Here is a 19,702-nt window from a genome sequence, read left to right on the forward strand (position 1 = left end):
TGCCTTTTTAAAACAAAGCGTTACCACCCTCCTTGACTTATGATCTCTCCTCAACGGAGAATCTTGATAATTATGGGTCTCTTTTACTCATGTCAAGAGGTATTGGTGAACCTAAAATGCATGGTTTATGAGGATGCATGATGTCTTATTGGTAATGATGTACATGCTCCTCACTTTTATTATATTTTCACACATGGTCTTTCCTCTCATGTCATGGTTTTTTCATGCATGGGGATTATTCTTTAGACCTTATTACGAGGTTATTTATTAATGCACAAACAATTGCACATAAGCATTTACACAAACAATTCACTCATCCACGAACAGTCACGAACGAATCACGAGGTAGGGGTCTCCTGCAGAAAAGTGCATATTCAAGGAGGATCTAACTGTTCTCACTTGGTCAAAGGCCCCCAAGGTGCCCCCATTATAGGGACCCAATTCCTCTCGTCGTAAGTCGATGGAAAGTTCCAACGCACTGTCGGACTCAAGTTCATGGTTATCACCTTGAGTGATGTTTTTCCGACAACGGTCTCGTAGGCTCCTATAGACCCATTCAACCGGCCGTACTAACATCCACTCCCTATGGTTAATCACTCATGCCCCCGGGTATAGAGGGAACTGTTGTGTGCAAAGGTTTGTGTACAGTTTGTATTTCAAACAATTGCGGAATTTAAACATACAACAGTTATTTAAAGCCACAAAATAAATCATATTATCATACAATCAAGGGGTAATGAAGTAATTTTTAACTATTATTTGTTAAAAACAATCTGTCACTAAATGGGACTGACTCTCGAAGCTTCCCCAGTGAAGTCGCCATCTGTCGCCACCGGCCCGAAACGGGCTTTCGGCATTCGCGAAGACGGTCGAGCTCGCTTTTATTTTAGTTTGAAAATGTATTGGATTATTAGAACGACTTGTTCTCAAACTGAGACCTTGTCGATCTTATCCAATTTATTTATTAAAAGTCTCACTAATCCATATTAATCCCAAGCGGGACCCTCCATGGATTAGTGGTTTTCGCAAAAGGAGGGTTCTTTGGAGTCGCCACCAATGTTTTACTCAAAACATTGGAAAAAGGGATAAGGCAATTGATTTTATAAATCAACTTCGGCCATTACAACCAGAGTTGGGTAAGGGAGTCGGTTACGTGTGGGGAAGGTGTTAGCACCCCACAACGCCCCTTTCGGGTTCCCTATGACAGATTATTTCTAAAATAATAGTGCAAAATTACTAAATTACCCCTATTTATTCTAAGCAATTATAAATTAACTATCTACATGATGACAGTTAAATATGCACACAGAAAGCAGTAAAAAGAAGGATTTTGAAGAAGAAACCTTTGAAGCGTGCTTTCTATATATTTCGTAAAACTGGGAAGCTTTTTGGCGTTCCCTCGCTCTACAAGCCCGCTCGCTCCCTTCCTATAAAATTTTAACTATGGAAATCCGGAGGATTTCCCTTCGACTAGGTTCGAATCTCCAAGCTAAGTGCTCGGAATTCTGGAACTTCGTCGGATCGACTCCCAGAGAGATTTCTAGGGCAGAACACTGCTCAAAAACCCCAGAATACTCAAGGAGGGAGTCAAAACTGAGTGTGAAAGTGTAGAATGACGTCCAATTGACGTCATATTTATAGGGAATAGGCGCAATACGGCCTACAGAAGCAATACGGCCGTATTGAAATTTTTGAACTTCAATACGGCCGTATTGAGTTCAATACGGCCGTATTGAAATTCAGAAATTTCAATACGGCCGTATTAAATTCAATACGGCTGTATTGAAGCTTCAATACGGCCGTATTGATTTCAGTACGGCCGTATTGAAGTTTCAGAAACTTCAATACGCCGTATTGAGTTCACTGCGGCCGTATTGAAGCTTCAATACGGCCGTATTAAGTTCAGTACGGCCGTATTGGGCTTCATTCCCTCCACTTCGCTATTTTGAGCTATTCTAAGACCTCTAGACCTACAGAGAACCCTCCTAGGGCCTTCCAGGAGTCCTTCTGGCTGATCTTCCTTCAGTCTTCGAGAGTCTTCAAGCTTTATTTCCGACCCGGACAATTTTAGGGGTCTACATTTGTGAACTTATTGATCAGGTCACCTACTATAAGATTGTTATTAAATCACTCGCAGAAGTTTAACCCTGCAAATTTCACGCTCAAAATGTTTAATCTTTGGTGTGAGGGTGATATGTTAGAGATTTTACATTGTCTATAATTAAAATCAATCAAATTTCATGCATGAGATTTCAGTCCTTGATATGAGTGGTGTGTGTTAGATATTTCATATCAACTAAGAATAAATTCATCCTAATATATATAAGTGAAAAATAATTCTCATTTTACAAACTAATTTTTTGGGCTGATCGACCATTGTAGAGTAATTTTTAAAATTAATTATGTAAATGAAGCTGTTTTGAAATTATTTACATCTTTGGGGTAGTTTACTACAGTGACGTTATGGGTCGTAGCGATACTAGTGTCACGTGTATTTTTTTTAGAAACCATGAAAATCATATTATAAAAGTCATCACAGCCGATAGTGCTTTAAATAAAGTCGCTATATGCAGCCACTAATGACACACAACATTAACGACAAACAAAGATTAATGACGGTTATCACAATCCATATTTCTAATTATACTTGATCAATGTTCAATTTTTTGACAAATAAAAAAAATTAAAGAAAGAAAACAATGAGAAATAGCAATTAACAAGAGATAGATTAGAATCTTAAGAATGTAATGAAACTTATGAGTGTCGCAACGATTTATCTTTCAAACATTCAATGAAAACTTATCCAAAACATCGTGAATCTACTTTCATGTCTAACATTTGATTCACAACTCCTTGAACCAATTTTACCTACCCAAACTCAATTCACTTCCAAACACAGTTCCAGAACAATAATTGCAGCTACAATATTACCACCACAATAATTGCAACAACATTTGCTTACAAATTCTATGCAATTTTAGTTATCATAACAGAAACCGTGAGTTACGAATCTCCACATCTGTGAGCTTCTTCAGCGCCTACCCTTTGTCACTGCTCAATGCCTCCAAAAGGCAGGAACCAAATTCAAGGTTCGTGAATTTGATTTACGCTGCAATGCATTATGCATCATGCCTTTCGTCTTTTCTAGTATCTTGCTTTTTATACTAGGCTCGTTAATTTCTTTAAGTTAGGTCCTAATTAATTTCCAAATAATTTTTGTTACTCTTATATTTGGTTATAGGTAAATTATACCTAATAACGTAAAAAAATGAAAAAAAAAATAATAGGAGTTGTGAGAGAAAATTTAAATTAATTATGTAATAAGTTTATAGTAACAGCAAATTTAATAAAGTTAATTAATAAAGAGGGAGTTATAATTACACCGGTGTAATTTTTACTAAGTATTACACCGTTCTATAACTTTATATTAATTTTGAATTTTGTAAATCTAACCGTTAGATTGAAAGTTCATATCTCTTAGATCATACATACAAAATTTTATATTAATCCAAGATAATTTGATACTTCATTTTTATAAAACAAAATTGATGTAATATATTCATTTCAAAATACATTAAAATATGGACACTTTGATTATCTTCAAGTTGTTATTTAATTTTAACAAAATTTGATATACATGTATAAAGTGATATGAACTTTCAATCTAACGGTTGGATTTATAAAATTTAAAATTAATATAAAGTTATAGATTAGTGTAATACTTAGTTAAAATTATATCGGTGTAATTATAACTTCTCTCATTAATAAATATTTTTTAACAAATGTTATTAATTTATATTTGTTTAATTAATATTAATTAGATTAAATATTTATATTAATTAGATCATATTAAGCAAAACATGCAATTCGGAGCTAATTACTGTATAACTTACACACGCAGTGATGTAACCAACACTAGTACACAAAGGGTGTTTTACGTCGTGTATTTTGGGCCTTTTACGTCGGAAAAGGGTCCGACGTTAATACGGGAGTCGTAAATTTATGTCGCCTCTGGAAGACGACGTAAATTTACGTCGGTAATTTTTCCAGACCGACGTAAAAAGAGGCAAATTCATGCCCCAAATTTACGTCGGACAACGCCATGTCCGACGTAAATTTACGTCGGTCATTGCAAGGCCCGACGTAAATTGTGGCAGTTTTTTTTTTAAAAACGTTTGTAAATTGATATACCCAACACCTGCATATAAATATAATCCAGAATACCAAATCTAAACCAGGCAGTCCAGAATAGAAATTCAAATTGTATTTCAAAATTGAATGACAAAAAGAAAATAATATATAAATCTTAAAAAACATAAATTATGACAATGTAAATCCTATTATCCTAAAAAAGCTATAAAACATGTTTGTCAATGCTATCTAAATAACTAACTATCAAACTACAAACATAATATCTAACTAACTAAACTTAGAAAAAAAGTTGCCCATTGTTCTCTTATCTTGAGCATCTCATCTTCGGGCAATGGAGATGGATCTTGAAAGACCTGAAAGGGTAATTTAAGTGTCATTAATATGCAATGTTAATTATTCTAAAGGTAAATATAGTTAAATAATTTTTGATATGAATTACCTGCGCCCAAGAATCAATAATACCCGCAGAAACTATGGCTTTCATCCAATACATGATGTAATAGCCACATTCAAACGAGTCTTTTTGCTTATTACACTAAAATGAGAAACAAATAACTATTAATTCCAAAGTCAATAAATTTAAATATTATTGACTGTATGAATTAATTTGCTAACCTTAGGATATATGAAATGCAATGACTTTGATGATCTGGCTCTTCCACTTAATATATTAGCTCCAGACACGATTCTAATTAATTGAAATAAAAATAAATGTTAGCCAATATATATAATTACAGTGTTAAAACATAATGAAAAAATTTAGTTACCCATGTAATTGGCTTTTAATTTCCTGGCTTGGTTTTCGATGAAGTGAACAAAACCACACCACGGTATATTCCTTAGGAATGATTACCATTAACTGCCAATGAGACCTACATTGTATGACAAACAAATCAGTTAAAAAATTACCATGATTAAAAAATCAATTAAAAAACTAACCCGTCAATGTATGGAGCCATGTATATATGTCTTCTTGAGTCACTCATCCATGTTTGCATATATTGTTGGATCTGGACCTGAGTGTTTCCTGATTTTTGGATGGATTGAGGCTCAAAAAATCCATATACTTCTGCTTGTGCTTGCTCCACACTCAATTTGTTCATGTACCTAACACAAATAATTATTATAAGTTAAATGTAATTATTGTAAATTTAGACTCATAAAAGCAAATATGACTTACATGGCCCACAACTGTATGACAGATATATTTAACATGGAGTTTCCCCCAACAATCTCTAATGCATCAGGTAGAGATATGTATAGTGGAACATCAGAGCTATCAACTCCAAAAACTCTAATGTCCCACTGCAATTGAATTGGTTGCTTCTTTAATCGTGGTAATTTGATTAGAAGCTTAGATATGGGATCATCCTCAGCTTCTGCGATATTAGCATCATGAACATGAGGTTCTCTCATGACCTCCTTACCACGATCGATAAAATCCTAAAGAAATAATCAAAATTAGTTAAACAATAATAGAATTATAAGAATCTAAAAGAGCAATAATATAATTACCTTTGCCCGTGCTGAAAGCGGCATGACCAAACATTTTGGCCAAGCTAAGAATGTGCCGGTTGCCTGCCCCACTAGTTGAACCTCTGTATTGGGCAAAGGCACTGGAGCAGCAGCATCTTGAACTTGGTCAACCACAACCCGTGTCCAGTCTGGCTGTAGAGGGACACCATGGATGGTTGAGCCACCCTCAAATACTCGGCCAATAGCCACTAACCGTGGGGGGTCATCCTCAACATATAACTCGCACTGGTTTGGTACATCAGTGTGAGCATGTTCCCCTGAGGAATTTGGAGCATCACAACTCCCTTTAGTGCTGACTCGAACACCATCATGAGCAACTGCAGTCTGTTGCTGAGAACGAGCCAAAAGTTCAAACTTCTCTTCAATTGAATGCTTTCTTCAATCTACGGTATGGATGACTACGAACAAGAAACTTACGATGCCTAGTGTACGCAGTCTTTTGCCCATGTTTCAATTGGGTATAACTTGTGTTTTCTTCACATATAGGACATGCATAATGACCCTTCACACTATACCCACTCAGGTTACCATATGCTGGAAAATCATTTATTGTGCAAAATAACATTGCACGCATGGTAAATTTTTCTTCACGATATGCATCAAACACCTCCACTCCTGTGTCCCATAACATTTTCAAGTCATCAATCAATGGACTAAGATACACATCTATGTCATTTCCTGGTTGTCGGGGACCTGATATCATCATAGACAACATAATATATTTTCTCTTCATGCATAGCCAAGGAGGCAAATTATAAATGACCAACAAAACTGGCCAGGAACTGTGTTTACTACTTAAGTTCCCATAAGGATTCATGCCATCTGTAGCTAAACCAATTCTCAAGTTTCTTGACTCTGCACCAAATTCTGGAAATGTTTCATCAATCCTCTTCCATTGCAGAGAATCAGCTGGATGTCGAAGAAAGTTGTCACATTTTCTACCATTTTCATGCCATGTGAGGTTTTTTGCATCTTCTTTAATGGCAAACAATCTTTTAAACCTAGGTATTATTGGCAAATACCATAAGACCTTAGCAGGGGGACCCTCTATTTCTTCCTCACCATTACTTCCATCAGTTTTCTTTTTGAACCGCGAAAATCCACATGTGGGACACACTTTCAGTGTAGCAAAATCATTTGTATATAATATGCAATCATTAGGGCACGCGTGTATCTTCTTATACTCCAAACCCATTGGACATAGTATCTTTTTTGCCTCATAGTTGCGATTAGGTAACGTGTTATCTTCTGGAAGCATCTCCTTCAATAACTCCAACAATTCTGTGAAACTTTTATCAGTCCAACCATTTCTTGCTTTTAAACTAAACAATTTTAAAGTTGCTGATAATCTTGTAAACATACTGCATCCTGGGTATAATGGTTGCTCAAAATCAGACTTTAAGGTATCATACACATGTGCTCTTTCAAAATTTTCTTCACCAACATCACGTATCATCTCTTCTAAGTTATCGTTCATCCCTTCAAAATTTTTAGTTGTTGACACTGTTGGAATGTCTAATATTTCTCCGTGCCATGTCCATACTGTATAACTCTTCACAATACCATATATAAACAAGTGATCACGTATTTCTCCAACTTCTTGACGTATCTGATTCAAACATCGAACACATGGACAATAATATGCCCCTTTGATGAGTTTCCCATTTTCTCTTGCAAATTGTAAGAACTCTTCAACTCCATTTCTGTACTCTTGACTAATGCGACTTGCATTCATCCAACTTCGATTCATTATCTATATATTAACACAAATTAACTATTGACTCAGTTATTCATAATTTTTTTAACCTAAACTACAACCCTAAAAAATCTATGGTAAACTAAAGGTCAATTACGTTCCAGATCAACAAATTACAACAAAAAAAATTCCAGCAGAACGGGCTGTTCTCCATGCAGAACGACCCGTACTGCTTGCAGAACGGCCCGTTCTGCAAGGAGAACGGCCCGTTCTGCAAGGAGAACGGCCCGTTCTGCAAGGAGAACGGCCCGTTCTGCAAGGAGAACGGCCCGTTCTCCTTGCAGAACGGGCCGTTCCAGAGGAACAACTAGCAAAAAAAAAACAAATAAATTACGGGGACAACAAACTAACCTCAAACGACCAACGTGCTGACACTTACAAACTTGGATACGTTGAATGTAGCCGTAAACGCAGTGGGAGACTCAAGTAATTCAGAGGATTTCGTATAAACTGTGAGCGCGGGAATGAAAATGGGACTTTGGGGGTAATATTGGAGAACTATTACGTCGGACAAGGCTTCACCGACGTAAATTTACGTCGGCCTTGGTGGACTCCGACGTAAATTTACGTCGGGTACCTCTATTACGACGTAAATTTACGTCGGACGTGGGTGGGACCGACGTAAATTTACGTCGGACTAAAGGGAACCGACGTAAATTTACGTCGGAATAGAGGTACCCGACGTAAATTGCCTAATTTACGTCGGTCTACGAGAGGTCCAACGTAAATTAGTCTCCACTTATTTACGAAACTGCCACCGCGTTTTTACAACGTCGGTGTTTGTGGTTTGCGACGTAAATTGGGTGACGTAAATACCCTTTTTTGCACTAGTGCAAAAAGAGAAGGATGGAAATTTTCTTGATTCGTGAGCAACAATTCTTGCAAATCAAGACTTTATAACATTCAAAGGGTTTTGTTGATTAATGAACTAGTGAAACTTGTCTTTTTGTTATTGGACGAAGATGGCTTCCTTCAATACGAGGTCGTAGATCAAGTTCAAGCTCTTCACTAACAATGATGTGACATGTCAAAGGCTTTGGTTACTTACCAAAAGGCTACGGGTTTGGGAATTGATGCTTTCTATGGGGAGCAGCATAGAGGAATTCAAAAGAATGAAAATAAGAATACGTGATAAATAATTTCATAGAATTAAATTATAGTATAAAATTTTAATTATTTAATAGAATAAAAAAGAGTGAGAAATAGAAAGTTTATATTTTAAAATTATATTTTATATAGTTAAATTTTATGTAAAAATAATTTTTTTTGAACGATAAATAACTAATATATTAAAAAGATATAAAGGGTGTCATAATCTCATTTCATATACAAGAAAATAGAAAATAAAAGTCAAACTGTCTCTTAGTTATATCTAATTTATACTTATTTATAAGAGTAAAAATAAATAATATATATAATTATTATTTTACCTTTCTTGATATATTAAAGTGAAATTATATTTTTTTCTAATAAAATATAGTACCATAAATTATACTAGTTGACATAATCAATTATGTTACTTGATTCATGCATAGTCACATATGACTTTTCAAGACCTATAATCATAGTTGTTGAAAAGTACAAGTATAATGTTGTCAATCCTAAGTCTTTGAGATCACATCCTCAATCTTTAACCTTTGTAAAAGGAACTCTGATGCTAAAATTAACAGAGTAATTGAGTGTATTATGTATATGTTACATATATTCAAAATGTAAGATGCATGTATAAATATATAAGATAAAGTTCTTTTATTCCTGCATAATGGTTGAATGTTACTTTTCTACTATGTTATATGCATAATGTTGGGTTGAGTATCCTTTAACCAAATACCCCTCAACCAAGTATTATCGGTCGAGTACCATTTAGTCGAGTGATCCTCAGTCAAGTACCCTCAATTGGGTACCTCTCAACCAAGTACTCCTTTAATTAGTGTTTCAATCATATTGCGTGGGCATGGAATGTAACGCAAGGTCGAGACCTGTCGGGTGTTCGAGACCTATCCAATACAATAATAATGATCATATTGCAATATGAAACATTGATAGTTAAAGATGTCACCTATTTGTTCACGAAAGCTTGTTACTATCATAAAGAGTGAGTACAACATGAGGTCATTTATGTAAATGGTCATAATTTTACATGAATCCCCACATGTGAAAAGGTCACTTTCTTCCTATGAGCCTTACCAATTAATTATCTTAATTCTCCTTTAATTCATCTTCACCAAATACAAGGAACTTTATTAATTCTCCTTTAAATCACATCTCTCAAACATAAGCTAAAATTAGAAGTAAATGTCTCGATTACCTTTTTTATATATGATTTAATGAGGATAACAAAAATAAATTTCAAGAGTTGGAAATGAATGCAAAATCTTGATTTTAAAAATAAATGCAAAAATCTTTCAAAATTGAGTGAATAAAAACTATTTCAGCTCCATTTTTGTTTTGAAGACTAAATTTTAAAATCGAAAACTTGCATTCACCTTTGATGAGTCCTAAGGTTAATTAGCAATATTCATTATTAAACATTAAATGATTTTTTTCAAAATTTAATTTATGGTAATTATGATTAATATTTATTATATTTCATATTTTTTTTTGTAAAGATAGGAAAAATTACACAGATGGTCGCAATGAGGATTGAACCTAGGTCCTCATGCTTCTAACTACTCCAACCCCTCCCCACCCAACCTAGGGTTATTATTATATTTGATATGGTAATACATGAATATATATTTTGATTCAAAATTATCACATGTATTTAAGTTAAATTAATCGGATGCATTTCATTAGAATTTGAAGCATGCATGGAAGGTCACACCTAGGTGTCGTCCACATGCTTCAAATCCAAATGAAACACACCATAAATTACATTCAAATGGGACATGTAATCCGTGTATGCGGTTTGTGGTGACCAGCCAAGGCACCTAAAATTTGAATTTCAAATTCAAATTTTGGGCGACTAAGGTTTAAAGTGATCATACCACGGTTTAGGATTTACCTAATGAGTATCACATAGTTGATAACACAAGGTATTAGAGTTTTATTCATGTATAAAAAACTCTTAGAAGGAAAGACAACCTTTAAGCGTGATGTTGTGTATAAGATATGCTTAAAGACAAACTACTTTACTACAATAGTAATAATGGGTATAGTCTAAATATCAAATTCAAAGGATTAAGTTCAAGTTTAATCGTGGTTTTTTAACAATTTGAGGAGATAAAAATTTGATCTAAGAGAAAATAAAAAATAATAATTAGAACAAAAAATAGATGGATTGAGATTCAAATATTAAAAATCTTAAGGTTGTAACTTATTATCCCCGACCCCTCTAAGATGAATTCTAGGAGCTATAAAACATTGTCATCAATTTATTTATGAAATTGTTGACAACTTTTGATTTAGGAAGGCAACGGTGTTTATTTTAGAAAATCTCAAATTGATCGTAAGAAGTTTACTTGTAAAATATAATAAAAACACATAAGCGAATAAATAAATCAATTCAATTGAGAAATAAGAAAATCAGTTTGATCATGCAAATTTTCAAAATTCAATTACTTTAGAGATCTGTCAATTAAAAGAGTTAGATTATGTATTTTCAATTAATTTATATAAGAACTGAAAACACTAAAATAATACAACAATTAAAAAAAAAAGAACTCATGAATAATACAAGGAATAATTATATGACAACAGGAAAATAAGAGAAAGTATAAATTTAAAACTAAAAATTGGATAATAAAATTTGATATGAACATCTCTAAAAATAGTAAAAAATATTAGGACAAATTAATATGCACATATTCTTGTTTAATAACTAAGGGCATACTTCATGAGTAGTAATGACATGTTTTCCCAACAAGAGATGCTCTAAAAGAGAAGCATGACTAGGGACAAATCTAGAAAAAAAAATTAGTGGAGACAAATAATAAATAATTTATAAATTTTTATAAAATATATATTCATGAAAAGAATTAAATTCCTTATTTTTTATAAATTAAAATTGTTTAATAAATTGATTGATAATTTCTCTTTATTTTATTTATTTATTTATTTATTTTATTCTTATTAGATATATTGTATTAAGATATGTATTTATAATTCTGTGTGATTTGTTTAGTATTGAATTAAAAATGAAATGGTAAAAATTTGGATATAGAAAAATAATAAAATCAGTACTGATTTATTTTTATTTTTATCTCTTATAATTTTCAGCACTTATTTTTTAAAAATTATTTTATAAGGATAATATTCTTTTGTGGGGGAAGATTTTATTATTAAATATATTTAAGTAAAAAATAAAAAATTTAGTGAGAACAACTACCTTCATAATTTAATACATGAAACTTGAGCATGATCATGCAAAATAGCAAATACCAACTGTGTTTCATAGCATAGGTTTGCTTCATTCAACAAATACACGTTTTCTCTAAAATTACAATTATGCTTTAATTAAAGGATGACCATAGGAAACTTCAAAGTTTATATTTGTTTCATTTTATTTTAATTTTTTTTGAATTTATTTACTGCACACATATGAATAATATATTATTATATAATTTAGAAGAAGGGACACAACATCTTAATAAATAAATAAAAAAACAAAGGTTAATAAATTAATTTTGCTCATAAATTCCTCAACTATATGTACATATGTAATATTAATAAATAAATGTGTTATTAAATAACGTAATAAGTAAGTACATATATCCATATTTAAATAATATGTTATTCAAATTTAAATTATTGAACAATATTTTATACATATATCCGTATATTATTCAACAATATATTAACTATGATATGTATAATTAAAACAAACAAACACAAATTTAAATTACAACATCAAGAAATACGTAGCTACTAATTTGATTCTCTAATTGAAGTTGCAGTTTATCGTGTTTGCCACATCAATGACAAAGCGATACTTAATATCATTGTTTTTCAGCCTCTCAAAGGCAGTGTTGACGTAATCCATCGGAATGACTTCCACATCTGCCGTAATATTATGCTTTGCTGCAAAATCCATCATCTCTTGCATCTCTTCACTCCCACCTCCTATACTGCCAGCAATCGTCTTTCTCCCTGTGTCAAAAATCACATTTTCAATGTTACTCATTTGCATTATCCCTTTATAAAAACCATACCAATTGTATGTCATAACTATATATATCAATAGTGGAGACTCACCCAAAAGTAAAGGCATAGCTAACACCTCAAGAGGCAAGGTTGATGCACCCACCAAAATCAATTTTCCATGTGTTTTCAATAAACCAATAAGTGATTGGATTGAGTGATTAGCTGAAACTGTGTCAATAATACCATCCATTGTGCTCATGGCATCCTAATAACCAAGCAGAGAAATTCACTAGTCAACAGTTGTCCATCTCATGCATTATTTTGTTTCATCATTATTTGATAAAATAGATTGAAGTGATTGGTCAATTAATTACCTGCAACTGTTGTGAGTCTTGACTAACCAAGAAAGCATCAGCACCAAGACTTCCCAATGCCTCTACCTTCTTGCTGGGAGATGTACTTATCACAGTGACATGCATACCAAAAGCTTTAGCAAATTTGACAGCCACATGACCAAGGCCTCCCAGGCCTACCACACCCAAGTGCAGTCCAGGCTTAGCAAGCCCAAAATACTTCATTGAGCTGTATACTGTAATTCCTGCACATAGCAACGGCGCTGCGCCATCAAGTGGCAGAGATTTTGGGATTTGCACCGCAAAGTTCTGGTCAACTACTATCTTATCCGAGTACCCACCTTGGGTTATTGTTCCATCATGGTAGTGTGCACTGTAGGTTAATATCATTTTTGGACAATAAACATAGAAGCCCTTGCTGCAATCGGAACATGAACCACACGAACCTACAATGCCACTCACACCCGCTATGTCACCAACACTGAATTTTGTGACTCTGCTACCCACCTTTGTCACTTTACCCACAATCTCATGCCTAATATAGGAAGGAAAATCTATTAGGCCTGGTTTAAACTTAAAATTTAAAATGAAAATCTGTTAGGCATGATCAGTTTATAATAATTTTATAATAAGTAGTATAGAACTTTTATGAGTTTCATAATTTATTGTACATATATTATATTAGAATTACTTATTTAATTATTTTATCTTTAAAAATAATTAAGTTGCTCAGGAAAACATATTCAGATGCTAAAAGACATTTGGGTCGAAAGACGACAAAATAAAATAATACCCAGGAACCATTGGATAGATGGACAATCCAAAGTCGTTCTTCACCATGTGGAGATCCGAGTGGCAAATCCCAGAATAGAGTATATGAAGGGTGATATCATTGTCACCATTTTCCCTGTTATGTGTTAGGTACAGCTGCGTACAGCTGCCACCACCTTTCGGTGGTTTTCTAATTTTATATTAGAAGCGGGTCCCACATAATAATAAAATAATATTAAAAGTTTAGGAGAAATTACGAAAATGCCATTGGGACTTTCCTATAAATAGGGAAGCTGAAAACCATAATTTTCATCCCAAATCTTCTTCTCTTCTCTCTTCCTCTCTTATACACCTTGAGATCTGTTCTCGGTAGTAGTAGTCTCCTAATTAAAAGGAGTAAGTTATAGAGAGAGAAGTGTTGTAATTTCCTCCCTTTCAGTAAATAATATTTTTACTGTGGTTATTTTCTCCCTTGTCTCTTTTTTTTTACTCATCTCTTATTTTAGCTGTGAGTAACTATTAAGCCTACTCTGGACCTAACAGTGGTATCAGAGCCACTAGGTTGTTTATTATTCCGCTGTGGTGTACATTGGTATAGTATCGGAGAAAATTTCTTAGTATGCTCTGTGGCTGCAGTATTGTCTGATCAGTCACATCAGAAAAGAATTATTCTTGTTACTGGATTTTATCATTGTTCCAGTAGGCGGTACTATTCTAGTGGAAGTTACTTAAGTCGGTTTAATAGAAGAAATTATGGCAGCAAAGTTTGAGATAGAGAAGTTCAACGGGAACAATTTTTCCCTGTGGAAATTGAAGATAAGAGCAATTTTGAGAAAAGACAACTGTCTTAAAGCAATTGAAGGCAGGCCATCAGATATTACTGATGAAAAGTGGAGAGAAATGGATGACAATGCTGTTGCCAATTTGCACTTAGCAATGGCTGATTCAGTTTTGTCGAGCATAGCAGAGAAGACAACTGCAAAGGAGATTTGGGACACGCTCGTAAAATTATACGAGGTCAAGTCACTTCACACCAGAATATTCTTAAAGAGGAAACTCTACACTCTTCGAATGAGTGAGTCCACAGCAGTGACGGACCACATCAACAATCTGAATACGCTATTTGCTCAGCTTTCAACAGCTGATTTCAACATAGTGGAAAATGAACGTGCGGAGCTTCTACTTCAGAGTTTACCAGATTCATATGATCAACTCATCATCAACATAACAAACAATAATGTTGTTGGTCGTCTATCCTTTGAGGATGTTGCCGGAGCTATTCTTGAAGAAGAGTCCAGGCGAAAGAATAAGGAAGACAGACTGGAAAGTTCAAAGCAAGCAGAAGCTTTGACGATGATGAGAGGAAGATCAATGGAACGTGGCTCCAGTGGGAGTCAAAATCATGGTAGATCAAAATCTCGAGGAAGGAAGAACCTCAAATGCTATAATTGTGGCATGAGAGGGCACATGAAGAAAGATTGTTGGCACAAGAAGAGTGGAGGAGGGAAGAATTCTGAAGCGTCAACCTCTCAAGGTTGTGTTGCTAGTACCCAAGAAGATGGAGAAATCTTGTACAGTGAAGCAATAAGTTCCAGAGGCGAAAAACAACTCCATGAATGTTGGATATTGGATTCAGGTGCAACCTGGCACATGACTCCAAATAGAGATTGGTTTTGCACTTATGAATCAATCTCAGGAGGATCCGTATTTATGGGAAATGATCATGCTTTGGAAATTGCTGGAGTTGGTACTATCAAATTAAAAATGTATGATGGTACTATTCGTACAATTCAAGGGGTACGACATGTGAAGGGCTTGAAAAAGAATCTATTGTCCATTGGGCAACTAGATGATCTCAAGTGCAAGATCCACGTTGAAGGTGGAATCTTAAAGGTAGTTAAAGGCAATTTGGTGGTGATGAAAGCTGAGAAGATCACATCAAATCTATACTTGCTTTTGGGAGAAACGTTGCAAGAAGCAGATGCATCAGTTGCAGCAATAAGTCAAGAAGAGGCAACGATGATGTGGCATCGTAGACTAGGACATATGTCAGAGCGAGGCCTGAAAATTCTTGCGGAACGTAATCTCTTGTCAGGGCTTAAAATGGTAACCTTACCATTTTGTGAGCACTGTGTGACAAGCAAGCAACATAGATTACAATTTGCCAAAGTAACTACAAGGAGCAAACACATACTTGACTTGATCCATTCTGATGTTTGGGAATCACCAGAAATTTCCATGGGAGGAGCAAAATATTTTGTATCATTTATTGATGATTATTCCCGGAGATTGTGGGTGTACCCAATCAAGAAGAAGTCAGATGTGTTCCCAGTATTCAAGGAATTTAAAGCACAAGTAGAACTTGATACTGGAAAAAGGATTAAGTGCTTGAGGACAGATAATGGAGGAGAATATATAGATGGTGATTTTCTGGCATTCTGCAAGCAAGAGGGTATCAAGAGGCAATTTACAGTTGCTCATACACCTCAGCAGAATGGGGTAGCAGAGCGGATGAATCGAACTCTCCTAGAAAGGACAAGAGCTATGTTGAGAACTGCAGGATTAGCCAAGTCTTTCTGGGCAGAAGCAGTAAGAACTGCTTGTTATTTGATCAATCGCTCACCATCAACAGCAATTGGTTTAAAGACACCAATGGAGATGTGGAGTGGAAAACCATCTAATTATTCTTCATTACATGTGTTTGGATGTCCTGTGTACGTGATGTACAACTCCCAAGAAAGAACAAAGCTGGACCCAAAATCCAGGAAATGTATATTCTTGGGTTATGCTGACAATGTTAAGGGGTATCGCTTGTGGGATCCCACTGCCCGCAAGGTTGTTGTTAGCAGGGATGTAGTGTTTGCAGAAACTGAACTGCAAAAGGAGCAGGAAAATGACAGCACTATCAAAGACACCAGTATAGTGGAGATAGGAGGAAAATCTAAAGAAGATGACACCTCTGAAGCAGAACAAGAGCACGATGAACAAGAACCAAATGAGGACAATGATGGAGATGTTCGACGAACAACACGTCAGACGAAGAAACCATCTTGGCATTTAGACTATGTTATGGCAAGTCATGATGCGTACTGTCTCTTAACTGAAGAAGGAGAACCATCAACCTTTCAAGAGGCGTTGAGGAGTTCTGATGTTTCTCAGTGGATGGCAGCAATGCATGAAGAAATAGAGGCCTTACATAGAAATAAAACATGGGAACTTGTTGATCTTCCAAAAGGTCGAAAAGCCATTGGTTGCAAATGGGTCTATAAGATCAAACGTGATGGCAATGATCAAGTGGAGAGATATCGTGCAAGATTGGTGGTTAAGGGATATGCTCAGAAAGAGGGCATTGATTTTAACGAGATATTCTCGCCAGTTGTTCGATTAACCACAATCAGAGTTGTTCTGGCTATGTGTGCTGCATTTAATTTACATCTTGAGCAACTTGATGTAAAGACTGCTTTTCTTCATGGGGAACTCCAAGAAGAAATATATATGCTCCAACCAGAAGGCTTTAAAGAACAAGGAAAAGAAAACTTGGTTTGTAAGTTGACCAAATCTCTGTACGGTTTAAAGCAGGCGCCAAGGTGTTGGTATAAGAGATTTGATTCCTTCATTATTAGCCTTGGTTACAACAGACTGAGTTCAGACCATTGTACGTACTACAATAGGTTTGATGACAATGATTTCATCATCTTGCTGTTGTATGTGGATGACATGTTGGTGGTAGGCCCCAACAAAGATCAGATCCAAGAATTAAAGGCACAATTGGCTAGGGAGTTTGATATGAAGGACTTGGGACCGGCAAACAAGATTTTAGGGATGCAAATTCACCGAGACAGAAAAAACAGGAGGATTTGGCTTTCTCAGAAGAATTATTTATTGAAAGTCTTGCGGCGCTTCAACATGCAAGACTGTAAGCCAATTTCGACCCCACTTCCTGTCAATTACAAATTATCCTCAAGTATGAGTCCTAGCAACGAAGCAGAGAGGATGGAAATGTCTCGAGTGCCGTATGCATCAGCGGTGGGAAGCCTTATGTATGCCATGATTTGTACGAGACCAGACATTGCACAAGCAGTGGGAGCGGTCAGTAGGTTTATGGCAGATCCTGGTAGAGAGCATTGGAGTATTGTAAAGAGGATCCTTAGATATATCAAAGGAACCTCAGATGTTGCATTATGTTTTGAAGGATCGGAGTTTGTTGTCAGAGGCTATGTTGATTCAGATTTTGCAGGAGATCTGGATAAACGAAAATCTACTACTGGTTATGTGTTTACACTTGCTGGAGGAGCAGTGAGCTGGTTGTCTAAGTTACAGACTGTTGTAGCTCTATCTACTACAGAAGCTGAATACATGGCAGCTACGCAAGCATGCAAGGAAGCAATTTGGATTCAAAGGTTACTGGAAGAACTCGGGCACAAGCAGGAGAAAATTACTGTGTATTGTGACAGTCAGAGTGCCTTGCACATTGCAAGGAATCCAGCCTTTCATTCCAGGACAAAGCACATAGGAATTCAATATCACTTTGTTCGTGAAGTAGTAGAAGAAGGAAAAGTGGATATGCAGAAGATCCATACAAAAGACAACATAGCAGACGTAATGACAAAACTTGTCAACACTGACAAGTTTACATGGTGTCGATCCTTATTTGGCCTATTAAAGACATAAGCAACATGAAGTATCAATAAAGAAGAAATGGTGTGAAGATATGATTAACTTAATCATAATCTTCAAGTGGGAGAAATGTTAGGTACAGCTGCGTACAGCTGCCACCACCTTTCGGTGGTTTTCTAATTTTATATTAGAAGCGGGTCCCACATAATAATAAAATAATATTAAAAGTTTAGGAGAAATTACGAAAATGCCATTGGGACTTTCCTATAAATAGGGAAGCTGAAAACCATAATTTTCATCCCAAATCTTCTTCTCTTCTCTCTTCCTCTCTTATACACCTTGAGATCTGTTCTCGGTAGTAGTAGTCTCCTAATTAAAAGGAGTAAGTTATAGAGAGAGAAGTGTTGTAATTTCCTCCCTTTCAGTAAATAATATTTTTACTGTGGTTATTTTCTCCCTTGTCTCTTTTTTTTTACTCATCTCTTATTTTAGCTGTGAGTAACTATTAAGCCTACTCTGGACCTAACATTATGTTCAAGAGTATAAGCATTCAGTGCATGCTCCTGAGATGGTTTTATTTTGAAGTTCATGCAATTTGAAGATTAAGATATATATATACCTTCTGGTAAAGTGAAATGGGGAGAGAATTCCCGAAGCATCTCTAGCTGCCCAGCCAAAGGTAGCAACTTTTTCGTTTTCTTCTCTTGCTAACACGTTCGACATTAATTTTGTAGTTTGGTAAGGAAAACGATAAATGAAATGAAGGGCTCTTAAGAATGAAAAGAATGTTGTGATGATGAAAAATGAATTGAGGAGTTTAGTATATATATAGTATTTTTTTAATATATTTTAATATATAATATATGTGTATACAAGATTCCTATATTAAGCAAAACATGCAACGCACGCAGTGATGTAACCAAAAAGGGAAGGATGGTAATTTTCTTTATTTCGTGGGCAACAAGTCTTGCAAGTCAAGACTTTTTAACATTCAAAGGGTCTTGATGATTAATGAACCGGTGAAACCTGTCTTTTCTGTTAATTAAAAGAGTTAGATTACGTACTTCCAATTAATTTATATAAAAATTAAAAACATTAAAATAATATAATAATTAAAAAAATAGGAACTCATGAATAATACAATGAATAATTATATGACAACAGGAAAATGAGAGAAAGTATAAATTTAAAACTAAAAAATCTATGAAATTTTGTAAAGTTTATAAAAATTCTAACTTAAAAGTCTTGCAAATTTCATTTAAATGTTGATTGAAAGTCTTGGAAAATTTTACAAAATTTTAAAAATTATGAAAATTTTATAAAATCTTTTAAAATTTACACGACATTTTTTAACTAAAAAAGTCTTTTAAAATTCTACTCTAATATCTCATTAAGTAGCATAAGAAAAATAAGTTATACTCATTTTTCTTCTTTT

At 34.7% G+C, this 19,702-nt stretch overlaps 2 protein-coding genes across 3 annotated transcripts; both read right to left on the reverse strand.

Annotated features, from left to right (window-relative positions):
- Nucleotides 1-3,450: 3,450 nt before the first annotated feature.
- On the reverse strand, nt 3,451-7,579 carry LOC145953069 (uncharacterized). The gene is made up of 2 exons (XM_083066667.1): nt 5,668-7,579; nt 3,451-5,595 (listed from the first exon to the last, which is right to left on the reverse strand). The coding sequence occupies exon 1, from the start codon at nt 7,436-7,438 to the stop codon at nt 6,050-6,052; it is 1,389 nt and encodes a 462-aa protein (XP_082922793.1). The 5' UTR covers nt 7,439-7,579; the 3' UTR covers nt 3,451-5,595; nt 5,668-6,049.
- A 4,575-nt stretch (nt 7,580-12,154) lies between these two features.
- LOC109800427 (putative mannitol dehydrogenase) lies at nt 12,155-19,078 on the reverse strand. Of its 2 annotated transcripts, XM_020361210.3 has the most exons (5): nt 18,887-19,078; nt 13,673-13,786; nt 12,901-13,414; nt 12,638-12,791; nt 12,155-12,532 (listed from the first exon to the last, which is right to left on the reverse strand). In XM_020361210.3, the coding sequence occupies exons 1-5, from the start codon at nt 18,988-18,990 to the stop codon at nt 12,324-12,326; spliced, it is 1,095 nt and encodes a 364-aa protein (XP_020216799.2). In that variant the 5' UTR covers nt 18,991-19,078; the 3' UTR covers nt 12,155-12,323. The 2 variants fall into 2 exon arrangements, with proteins under 2 accessions (XP_020216799.2, XP_082922521.1); XM_083066395.1 differs by lacking the exon at nt 13,673-13,786 and having other exon boundaries at nt 18,887-19,062.
- Nucleotides 19,079-19,702: the final 624 nt, after the last annotated feature.

Source organism: Cajanus cajan, chromosome 11 (assembly GCF_000230855.2).
Source record: "Cajanus cajan strain Asha chromosome 11, NIPB_CcT2T_4, whole genome shotgun sequence".
Taxonomy (NCBI): Eukaryota; Viridiplantae; Streptophyta; class Magnoliopsida; order Fabales; family Fabaceae; genus Cajanus; species Cajanus cajan.